Below are 12,668 nucleotides of genomic sequence, written 5' to 3'. Positions count from 1 at the left end.
AAGACGTTCTATAGTGCTTGTTCCTTACATGTATTTATTTCTCATGAGGCCACAGACAGGCAATGAGAGCACAGAGCAGATGTTCACATGTCGGCTTGGTATGTACGTCAAATGCTTTGTTTGACTGATTCAAACAGTATCTTATAAGGTATCATTATCTTGTCCTGCAAGAGTGATACTAACTGAAGCTCCATGTGAGCGTCAAGAGAACAAGTGTCCATTGAAGAGCCCTTTGTGTTGTGTGTTCACGTGTTATGCACTGTACAGTAGCTGTATGATAACTACTCGTCTCTCGCACACTTTTCTTCTCTCTCTTGCCCGGGGAATAAGAATATCTACGGCAAATTCTTTTCAAAGCATTGTCTTGCTAAAGGGGAAAGACTGGGACAGTGTTTCCCTTTGTGTCATCTCTCTCTGATTTGGCTCAGTGTTGTGTTTGACCTACTCCCCCTTCTTCTGCTATGCCTGTAGTTGCTGTTGCCGTGGTTCCAGTTGCCTGTGAGGTTGTCATGGGGGAGGATGTTTGGTTGCCACGGAGCTCTCCATTCTGACTAGGATGTTGATGAGGAGTGGGCAGAGAGGGAGGGTCTACAGTTTGGGGGAGGACTCCATTGTGGGGCGAGCTGTCAGAGGAAATGGCCGAGGAAGAGACTCTGAGGCCTTGATCGTTGGTTACCGCTCCTCCTTCTCCTCCTCCTTGTCCTCCTCCTCCTCCTCCTCCGCCTCCACCACCTCCCCCTCCACCTTCAGTTTTCACACCGGGGTCTGCAGAACCCAGGGAGGAAAGCTGGTCCTCCTAGCGAGATAGAGAGAGAGGGGAGGGGAAAGAGGAGTGGGAGCAGGGAGAGATGGTCGTAGGAGAGAGGCCATTCAATGAACGATGGGAGGAATGTGAGGAGTTGTAAAGGAGGTGTCCAATCAAGGCAGATAATGTGACATGTAGAGGGGAAAAAAATCACATGTTGAGGAGGCGTGAGAGTGTGGGAGGAAGTAAGAATAGTGAGACAAAGATGGGAAGAGGACAGGGAGGAAAATCACCACAGAAGGATGCGATCGAATTGTGCGGAAAGTGGAAAACATCAACATTGATAAATACAAAGAACCGGTTTGGGATGAGTACATGTAAAAGCAATGGCAGAGGCAAAAGTAAAGAGGAATTAGAAAATAAAAGACAAGCGGTAAGGGGTTGGAAGAACCACACAGAAAGAGAGGGACAGAGAGAGGAGAGAGAGAGAGAGCCAAATGAGTCACGAAGTTGATGCATGACGAACACCAATAGAAATGGCAGCACAGGAAAAGGGACACAGGGAAAGAAGGGATGAAGGGGGATTAAAACTCTTGAGGTCAAAAGGTCCTGATCCTCTTTGGATGAGTAGCAAGGGGTGTTTGTCGGGTGACAGGTGTCAGGAAAAGTCAGGAAGTCAAGTGAGTCATTCTTTGCCAATGAGTACAAATCAGGTTCAATATCGACTAAGTTTCTATGTAAATGTGTGAGCTTAAAGTACTAAAGATTAAAGACTATGGCTTCCAAAAATATCTTAACAGCACATACTGTAGCGTCAGCCTGTTACTAACATGCAAAAAAAACGTCAAGCCACAAAGAGCTCAGAGCCAAATTTTTTTAAAAAGCAAGATAATAATAATAAGTGCATCCTGTAGCCTGGCAGGAAATCCAAACCTCTGTCAAATTCACCAACCAAAATGTCTAACCCAAACCCATTGATCACATAGCAATGAGTTGCTGCATGGGTGTTCATCCTGGGTTGGAGCTTTTTTGATTAGTGATTAAGTCAAAGTTTGGTTTTTGCCATCGTTTCTTACTTACATTGGCGCAGAATAACAGCAATGCAACACTAGTTTCTTTATACGTTTATATCAAGGTCTGTTTGCAAGCCTTCACTCCCAGTCTTGTTCACTGACATCTGTGTAGGAGCAGTGAGGAGAGAAAACAATTGGGTTATTGTGCCAATAGACATCTATGAGGACTCTATTCATAATGGTGCTTAATGTATCCAAGAGCTACTGCAATATGATTTGAATATGGAAGCAGTTTGAAAGCTGGAAATCACAGTTTTACCATCAGACCTGGGTAGAACCTCTTGAAATAATTGCACTTGATTTATCTTGCCTGGCACATTTGCTGTGTGGTGTCTAGACATAATTACAGAGACTCTGTTTCACGGAAAAATGTATAACGAGGGCAGAGCCATCTGACAGAGCGTGGCAGTATGTGCAATAGTTTAACTCAGGTTTGTTTCTTTATCAAACATTGGAAACTGTGTATGACATTGAATACCATTTTAATGCTCACATACAAGAAGTATGAAGTATTATAACATGAATGGAATGACGTGCTGTAGAGGGGAGAGACAGGAAGTAGGAGGGATAGTTTGGTCTGCATCCAGTAGAGAAAATGAATCAAAAGGAGCAAAAGCAAATTATCACTGGGTAAGCTGTATCTGATGGGTGTGTCCATTGTGAGTGGTGTTTCCATTTCACTTAAAAAAAGAAAAAAAAAAAGGGAAAAGAAGAACGAAAACCCCCAAAATTTGATGTGAATTAGCAGGCCTTTTCTCTTCTCAATCAGAACCAAAATGAATGAAAACATTCTCAGCTGCTAACTGGTGCTATGAACAGCTACAGTATCTGCTATGGTTACAGACGGTTACAGGATGCCAGTAACATGTGACTCCACTAACACTTTCATTAGTTTCATTAGTCTCAAACACAACCAACAGGGTGGTTTAATATCCATGTGTAGACCAATACACATGTCTATTAAGCTCAGGAATCAAGCAGCTGAACAAAGACATGGCAAAAATGTTTACTGACATCCTTTTTTAACTTACCAAACTTGCTTCACTCTCTGGGGGCTGTAGTGTTTGATTACTTGGTGCATTCAAATTACAGCTTGGTGTGAGAGTGTTTTTTTATGCTAATGAAAATTGTTGTACTGGAGACAGAAACACAAAACATTTAGTGGCGTACTGAAATGTTAGGTGTATAGTAATGATGCAGATAGAGTATCGTACACACAGGTTCTTACCCATCTCCTCCAATCTCCAATCAATTTGAATCGTGGATGCCTAGAGCAAACTGTGAAATATTTCTCACCTCCACATTCGAAATAAAAACCTGCTGTAAGTGTTGGTTTAATCGACTTATATATGGCAGTTGTTAAATTAAAGGAACCCCAGTATGGCTTAAGATGACTAGCTTGCCAGGTGAAGAGCTCTAACTCTGACGCAAAAACAAAAACAAAAAACTTGTCACACATCCTCAGACACACCACAACAACTGGCCTGCGCCACCATTCAACCAAATAAATGTGCCCAGGTGCCAAACACATACACAAAACACATAGATATCAGAAACACAGACTCACTGAAAGACACAGAAAAACACACACAGAAAAAAAAAAACCATGTGCACATTAATCAGTGTTCTTCAGGGAAGGATTGGGTCAGATACGGAGATTTCCCACAATTCCTGTTGTTTGTCTGAGGGCGTGCTGGGAGGGATGACAAAACTGAATGGAAATGTGCGTTTGTGTGTGTAGGAAAACACAGCGGTTTAAAATGTGTTGTGTGAGAGGAAAAAAAAATCTATAATAAAAGAGAATGCACACTCCTGACTGAGACTTTCTGACTGAGACTTAATCTCTTTTTAAAAAATCCATGTTTGGGTCTGTTTTCAGTCTGGTATTTAACCAGTAAACAGGCCCAAAATGTCTAGTTCACAAATCTGAATAGAAGTCAGTGGAACCATAAAACATGTGATTGTGTGTATTCTCTTTTAATTTGGATTTTTTTTTTGGAGTAGCTGCTTGGCAGAAAGTAACAATTTTGCATTCAAAATTGTTTAAAAATTATTTATAGTATCCGTTTATTAATTCAAAATCGTAAGAAGGGAATCTGCATCCTGTTTGTAATAAGTTTAACAGTAATACTGTATATTCTATATAATGATCCTAACCCTTCAGTGGTTCTACAGTTGACTATTGTTTATTAAGATTATAATATTTAGTATATTCAAAGTTAATCAAGGGCAAGTGAACAAATTAGGTGACTTAAATATGATAAAAATTTGAGTTGAATATTTGCAAATGCCAACATCTGAAAATAGCTTAAGAATCAATGGTATTTAATATTTCTCTGCATTTCAATGATTTACCCAAAGCAAGGTGTTACAGGCAGGTCTCTGTATATGTGTATAGTGTTGGAATATGTCTGTGGATTTGCTGGTTATGACTGAATTGTGTGTGTGAACAAGCAGTGGCATTTTCATTTGTGGAGGGTTGCAACAGTCTCACATAAAACATTTGATGTTTAATGTTTTGAAAAGACATTTGAAAGCTCTAAGTGTTTCTATATATTTCTGCCAAGGCATGTTTTATGCTCACCGGTCAACATAAAGTGAAAAAGCAACCTAATTCATCTCAAATAACTAAAATAAAATAAACTCCCTATTCGAAGTCTGTCACCAGTGGACACAAGAAGGCACGCTATTGTGTTGGGAGGGTGACAACAGAAGCATAGCAGGTTACCACCTCTTTCTGTCTGGCAAAACAAAGAAAATGTCACTTTTTTTGTGTGGTGAAGGAGAAGGAAGCGTACTTCATACAATGCCAATCATGGCACTGTGCATAAATTACACAGAGAAGAAGAGACTTTAAAGCTGCATTAGGCAAGATGTGCATGTGAAAATAGCTTTAAAATAAAATGCAAACATCTTTTCAGCCCAAGTCAAAAGGTGAGGCTGTAACAGAGACGAACATCCCATCCTTACTGACTGGGACGGCCTGGATTATCAATTCTGATTAGTTTCCTTGATTATATAGTTTGGCACCAAGTAGGCCTGTTCCAAACATCTAATCATCACCCACGTGTCTGATCTCATCAACTTGCCAAAGAGGTCTGGTGTGTGGATGGATGTTTCTCCGGTATGAGAAAACACCTGAGCTAATTAAAGCCTTTCGGAGCAGAAAAATTAGTGATGTTACCAAACTACGTCAGAGTAACGGACCGAACATCTCGTGCAACATTGCCTCCACCACTTCTCGTGAGAAGTCACGAAACACTGTCCACCTTTAGCGGGTCTTCACTGCAACTGTTACGACGCTAAGAAGTAAGCTTACTTATCTAGCTAGCTAGCTTACAAAAATGACCCCCCACTGCTAACGACACAATGCACTATATTCACACGGCGGCCATTTTCCTCTGACATCACGTTCAGGGCGGGAAGCTAAAATGCTGTTAACAACAGGATAACGCCGTACTGCTGTGTTCTAGGTTGCAAGTCATATAAATGTAGTGAATCTGACAAATCTTTCCGATTGATCAGCAACTGAGAAGACAATGGATAGAGGAAATCATCAGGCCATATTTCAAGATAAATCAATATATTTGATAACCCATTGGCTACCTTTAGACAACAGCTAACGTTAGCATTCAACCACTTCCTAGCTAATATTACCGTTTGATAGTGTTACAGGATACGTTGGGATAGGAAAAGCATCTTTTATTCGCGTCATTAAAGACGTGATCGCAGGTCGGCCTGCTGCTGTGTGCAGTTTACTGATATTGCATTACATGATTTATGGGTGCTACAGTTCAGACATATTTCAGAGGAACGCCTCTCGCTGCCAAGTTGCTTTAAATCTTTGAAATGTTTTGTTGTCACTCTTTCAACATAGAGGCGTGCCCTTCAAGTAACCTCTGTCCAAACACGATGTGACAGGCCTCTCTTTCTGAGAGATAAATGGAGCCGTGAGCGGGCCTGTCAGTGTGTTGGCTTACAGTGAGTTCACAGGGTGCTGCGTATGGACAGGGACGCACATAGAGAACAGCAGAAGTGGAAAAAGAGGCAGCAGGTTATGGATGGAGAGTGAGAGTTTGCCGGTTTGTTTATTACCTGGATACTCGGGGTGGGACAGGCGCAAGACGGGGCTGCACTAGGATGGACTGACGCCTCCCCTAAGAGAAATCACCGTATCTCATCAACATAAGGAGGAGAGGAGAGGAGAGGAGAGAAGGAGGCAAGAGGAGGAAGCTGACAGCAAAAGAGGGAGGGAAGGCTAGTGCGCAGTGGGGAGGATCAAGAAGGGCAGTGAGGGTTGAGGGAATCAACAGCCACCCAAACAATACACGTACACAATGCGCAACAAAAAGTGAACAGAAAACAAGGACATAAATATACATAAAAATGCTCACTAACGCACATTTACATACACATACATAATGGCAACCATACCCGCACAACATTATCTGACAACCCAACAGCCTGAAAGCATTAAAGCAGCGTGCCATGCGGCGTATCATTAACAGAAGTCATGCTTAAGACATGAAAGAAAAGAGGCGTTAAGTTGCGCACTCCCAACGACATCTGCATCTGAAAGCAGCGGATTAATCCAACAGACTTTGGAAAGCTGAATCTTGCATGTTTCCTGGTTCAGAAAGGGAAGAAGACAGTAAAAGAACATGCTTATATCAAACATGCATCATCTACTCTACGAAGATAAATATACACACACGTGTGAAACCCCAGAAATATATTTACATTAATACACTATATCCAAAAAAAAACACACAGAGAAACAACCGAGAATAGGATTTTTGCATTTTACTGTAACACCACACCACACACACTCAGAAAGGACCGACATTCAAGAAGTTGCAGCAATGAGTACGGATAAAAGAGCGCAATCAGATCTTATATCAATGAAACATCGATGTGATTAATATCACTGCAAGCTCAGGAAGCCGTTTCCTCATTAAATACAGCTTTCTGGTAGCTGCTGAGCAAACAAAACGTTCCCAAAATCTAAAGAAGGGCTCTCTATAAATGATCAATTTAAACAGTTTAATGGTAAAGAAAAAACGATAATGTGCAGTAACTGCCAGATACTGTCAAAAGTTTAATAAAATGTCTTGATGATTTGACTTAACTGGCATTGGGGCTGTTCAATACCGTTTCATAATGTATTAACTCAATTTCTTAAATTATTAGTCAATGTTATTACATTATCAAATAAACTATATTCCACCCCTATTGAAATACATAATTTGTTACTGTAATAATGTGATGTAATTTATTGGATTAACATGTTTTATTATATTTTCAACCCATTTTGCTGAACATTTGTTTCACCAAATCTACACAGGGTTTCTGCAGTGTGCTCCGAATTAAATTTGAGGGGTTTTAAGACGTTTTTAATAACACAGAATGTAATTTGATACCTTTTTCACAGGCATACAAGTAAATTATTTATGAAGTACATTAATTCAACAGTATGACATGTTTGGAGGATGTAGTTTGTGGTGCTGTGGAACTGCATTGCATCATACAGAGAGCTGCTTCTGTTATTTAGCCCAGCGTCATTAATATAAATGGGATGGACAAAATAATAGAAACACCTGTCAGTGTATATACCACAAACTACATCTGCCAAAATGACCAAACAATTAAATCAACAACTCTCTAAAACAGCTTCAATGTTGTGTTGCATTACTGCAGCTTGCTAACATGCTAAGCTAAGTTGGTGAAATTGGAACATTCCAAACATTATACCAGCTAAGTTAGCATATGGTTAGCAATGTCATCCTGAGCATGTTAGCGTGCTGACATTAGCATTTAGCTCAAAGCTCTGCTGAGTAAAGCCTAAAATAGCCGCTCATGTGGCTGTGTGTTGTTTGTGACAATGACCATGACCAATGACTTTTGATTTTTCAGTCTTTCCTCTGATTTTTCTTTCAGCTGCTTTAACATCAGAATGAGACTTCTCCCTTTTAATAGAAACATACCAAACTATTTAAATATCTTAAATACGGTACAAATATGGTAAAGACGTCTTCAGCAAAGCCAAAAAAAATTCACGACCTGGAAGCACACAGGACATATGATTTGATAAAACCTTGAAGTGTTTGAGGTTATGATTTCACTTTGTTGAAATGAAGGAGTTGTACATTCCTCCTTCAAACACCACACTGAAGATTACTTCTGTAATCCAATAAACATTTTAGCCAAGGCAGTATTGAAGTTTAAATTGTCGCTGGTGGATATAAAGCCATACATTGCTGCTAAATGCTGACCCTTTAATTCTTAATGGTTCTTCACAGACTTACAAGCTTGTTAAATAATTAATTAATTTGGTTCTAAAGACTCAGTTTCTTTTTTCATACACACTAAGATTTATGGAAAAGTCTCCACTCCTCCTGGTTAATTGACTTAATAAACTTTGGTATCAGTAATTCAACGTAATAATTCACTCAATCGTAGATGTGCTGCCAAGTGTAAAGGCGTGTAGGTCTTCACGGCCTCATTCATCAGTTTAAATCATGTGTTAGTGCTGGACGATGCTGCCTACATGCAAAGCATTGCTTTTTACAATGTTCGGACGTGATTAAATGAAGGATCAATAAAGAAGAAAGAAAAAAAGAAGACCTAGGAATTGTAATGAAGTGAAGCTAAGTGTGTAGGGAAAGTCTTGAGTATATCACCTGTTAGCGTGGAGACGGACACAATAATTAGCTTTTAAAACATGGTCATTTTGTTTGTCAGCACAGACTTTTGCAGCATGATTAGAATTTTGAATATGACACGGAAACTCTAAATCAACAGGCCTTCACGTGACCTCTCTGTGAGTACTGAAGCTTATATTTTGTTAAATTCACCTGCCAATGTTTTGGGCAACATATGAGGAGAAACACGAAGCAACATATACAATAAAATCCATAAGGTCACCACAAAATTGTAAGGTAATGTTATGTAACAGCAGTGTAATGTTATCCTAAGGCATAATTCCAAACAGAATAATAATACTGTTCTCAGCTTCAGAAAACAAGCACAACACCTTCTTTCTCACCATGACTCATTGGGCTTCTAAAACTCTTTTTCTTTACGGTAAATGTGAGTCTGTCTTAGTTTTATCTATTTGTTATTGTTAAAATCTGCACTAAATCAAGTCCCACATACTTTTTTCCTAATTGCCTACACCTTGTGGCTCAATTCAGCATCCTACGCTGCAAACTTTATCCATCTGGAACCCCAAATAAAATGTCAAATATTCGAGTTTAGCTGATTTTCTTTGTCTAACATTGAATTAAATTTGAGATGTTTGGGTTTTGAACAGTTGGTCAGACAAAACAAGGCATTTGATGACGTCACCTTGGGCTCTAAGGAGCTGTGATGGGCATTTATCACAGTATTTTTTGTGTTTATAGACCAAACAATTCATTGATGAATCTAAAAAATAAATCAATAATGAAAATAATTGTTTTTTTTGCAGGTTACATTGATAACTTAGACAGAAACCTGATAACTACTCTCTGGAATAGAGATGACTTGTTCTCATATTATTAATGCTAAATATAGATTTATATTTCTTTCTGAATGTATAGCCTTGTGGGATTTCTCAGAATACATCACTGTCACATTAGTTGTAATAAAGGCCATCATGGTGACACTCTGAAGCTTCTGTCAGCTCTTCCCTCGAGCATGTTTCATTATTTTTTCCCTCCCTTTTGATGGGTAACTAAATCCACCGTGAGGCGTTTCTTTGATTTTTCCTGCAATTCATTGTCAAAAGTTCACAAATACGACCAAATGAAAGAAGGAACACATAAAGTGGGGCTACTGTTTGAACACACACACAGAAATTAGCTTTTTGAAGGCTAGGATTAGCATTAAAATGTGTCACATGCCACTCACGGCAATAGATGTATGGGAAAACCAGCTGCAACATTAAATGAATGATGAATTTTGCATCAATAATTATAATCCAATGATTGTACATTGTTTTCAAATGAGCCATTCTGCATGATTAGTACTGTTACTTTAGATACTTTAAGTATATTTTGATACTAATACCTTAAGTACAATTTTTACTGCATGACTTTTACTTGTAACAGTGTATTTGTACACTGTGGCCTTGCTGTTTTTACTTTACTTAAGTAAAAGATCTTCTTCCACCAATGCTGGTGATAATCACACACAGTGGTTATTGGAGAGTAACAGAAACAGGAGCTCAAGCTAATTTCTTGTTTTTCTTCTTTAATCACATTTTAAAGTCATTTTTCGGGACATTCTGGATCTATTTTGAGAGAAAACTTAATAAGGGGAAAACTTAATTATATGTTGGAAAATATTCTGAACTATGTCTTAAATGTTATTTCCAGTTTTATTTTTTTATAGCGTTTTTGAATTTTACCTGTTTCTTATGATCTAATTCTTACTTTTTTTATTTGATATGCAGGGTGGATTTGGCTCATTTAGTGCTCTACCATCTCTGGCTGTGCTGCAAGCGGAAACACTAACTAAAAAAAGGGTTATTTCAGTTTGAATGTGGGAGCGTCTGGGTTGTACTTAAAAGGAACTAATCTGGACAAATGTCCAAGTCTGTGTGCATGAGTGAGCTGAGCAGTGGCTCTCATTACCTCTTCCATTCTTAGCATTTCTCCTCAAACACAAATGCATATATATATATATATATATATATATATATATATATATATCTATGCATATGTTGACACGCACACACTATGTTTACAGCATGACTCATGCTTGGAGGTGGGCTAGTTCAATTTGACAGAATAAGAAAGGGGGTGGGTTGAGAGCATGAAATGAAAAGCACTTAAAGAGAAGCTCCTGAAGACACAACAGCACCACCACCATCACCACCATCACCACCACCACCACCACCACCACGCAGCATTTTGGGACTCAGCTGTTCAATAACCTGAGTGTAAGTCTGGTTCTACATCATGTGTGAAACAGGTTCACGGAGTTTCAACCCCGACATGCTCGGCAGAAACATTTGACACAAGCAAAAACAGAACTGGCAACATCATCATCATCACCACAGACCAAGAGATATGCTCACAAACCCAGCAGAGTCAGACATCTCAAACGGCAACACTCTTTGATCTTGAAAGCTCCCAGGTATGTTGGCAGACAGATGGCAGTCAAACCCAAACACAGGGACAGGTCAGGGACGGGGCAAGACAATCAGAGGGACCACATACACACAGCAGACAAAATAATAACAGTAGCAGGGGGAAAAAAGAGAGGTGGAGGAGGGGGGGAGAGGATAGCACGGGCCATCGTACGGACTCGACGAGAGAAGAAGCAGTCTCACAGACCTGATCAGCGAAAATCCTGGTTTTTGGCTCAATCACGGGTCCTCCCCTTAACTCATCCTCCACAGCCATGAGTCTTGGAAGCAGAGAAAGAGAGAGAGGGGGGGGGGGGGGGGGTGACAGAAAGAGAGGGAGTATTATGAATTCAAGATGATACTTAACAAGAAGTTGAGCAGGTGCGTCTCCAACATCTGTCTCAACAACACCACAGTGATAAGATGTTGGTTACCTGTATCTTAAATCCCAAACCTGATAGGCAGCTCAATCTTTTTTTTTTTTAAGCCCATGCAAATGTTGAGCAGCAGTAAGCCAAGCCTTGCTTTCTAAGGCACGGCCAATTTTCCCTGGTGGAGCCTTTTTTCTTCTCGCCCCCCCATGGGATTCATCAAAGCATTTTTACCCATTTTAAGGTGTTTTCAAAGTGCAATTACGGCCAACTGTGGACAATTACACTCGGCTATGTGAAGTGAATGGTTCAGTAACAGATCCCGATCATCCCCAGGGAATTGCCCGTTTTATGTAACATGGACTAACCGAGGCACTGGTGGAAAATCCTTTGACTAATCATTTCAAAGACTTCGCTCGCAGATATGAGCGAGCTTACTGCTGCAGTTTTCATGAGCCATCGGACAGTGCAGGTTTCCCAGCTCTCGTGATTATCCAAGTGCCAGGGATTTACTCCAGATAGGGTCACTCAAGGATATTTCTCACACAAGGTTATCTTGCAGTTACACAGTCAACTGGCTACTCTGTGAATATTGTTATGGTGGTGATAACATGCCAAATAGAAGTTAGCGTGAATAAAAAAAAAAAGACCTCTTCACATGATTTCATTGGATTTGCTTTCATGATTTTCCATCCATTTTACAAGATTTTTACAGCAGCAGCATAAACATCCTTGAAATTTATTGACATGAAATAAGCTTGCTGGAATATTATCCCTTTATGATAGTGCACGAAGGAGTAACTTTGCAAATTTATCTCAAGTTGTTTGGGTGAAACGACCGGGAAGATTGTCACTTGTGTGTTCATTGGGCCACTAAGCCAATCAAATAGTTTGACAGGAACATTTAATCGCCACCATGTTTCCGTGCAGAATAAATATACCACCAATCAAGTCATATCGTGTCACTCAATGCTCCTTTCAGCACATTCATATCGTTTTATTCAGAACACAGAGAGGCACATGTTTGACAATAAAGAACGAAAATCCACAGGTGAAGTTTCAAACATAAGTGTTTGGATGTTTTATTCCATAAATAATGTACAGTGTCGAGTTATTTTACAAAAGAAGAAGAATAGGAAAAGAAAGGAATCAATCATACTGTAAGCACACACAGAAATATAAGCACTGTCCCGAAAAACAATGGAATGTAACATGGGTATACAGCATTAAGATTTTGACATGACTTCAAGAGGCAGACAATGATTCATGTGGGTGATATGTTACTAAAAAAACACAAATAATTAAGCTTTTTCTATCCAGATGTACTTCAAGTAGTGTGCTTTTGAGGTCAAGTCGTACACGTAGTC

General features: G+C 39.6%; 1 protein-coding gene across 1 annotated transcript in view; it reads right to left on the bottom strand.

Annotated features, from left to right (window-relative positions):
- Positions 1-424: 424 nt before the first annotated feature.
- The window catches only part of syngap1b (synaptic Ras GTPase activating protein 1b), an 88,353-nt gene continuing 76,109 nt past the window's right edge, over positions 425-12,668 (bottom strand). Inside the window, exons 19-21 of the mRNA XM_070911490.1 lie at positions 11,139-11,211; positions 733-796; positions 425-684 (exon numbers count right to left, since the gene is read on the bottom strand). Of these exons, the coding sequence (XP_070767591.1) occupies positions 425-684; positions 733-796; positions 11,139-11,211 (397 nt within the window). The remainder of the gene's footprint in view (positions 685-732; positions 797-11,138; positions 11,212-12,668) is intronic.

This window comes from Enoplosus armatus, chromosome 9 (assembly GCF_043641665.1).
Source record: "Enoplosus armatus isolate fEnoArm2 chromosome 9, fEnoArm2.hap1, whole genome shotgun sequence".
Classification (NCBI taxonomy): domain Eukaryota; kingdom Metazoa; phylum Chordata; class Actinopteri; order Centrarchiformes; family Enoplosidae; genus Enoplosus; species Enoplosus armatus.
Note: the sequence above shows the minus strand (reverse complement) of the source record. Positions and strands in the feature narration are given on the sequence as shown.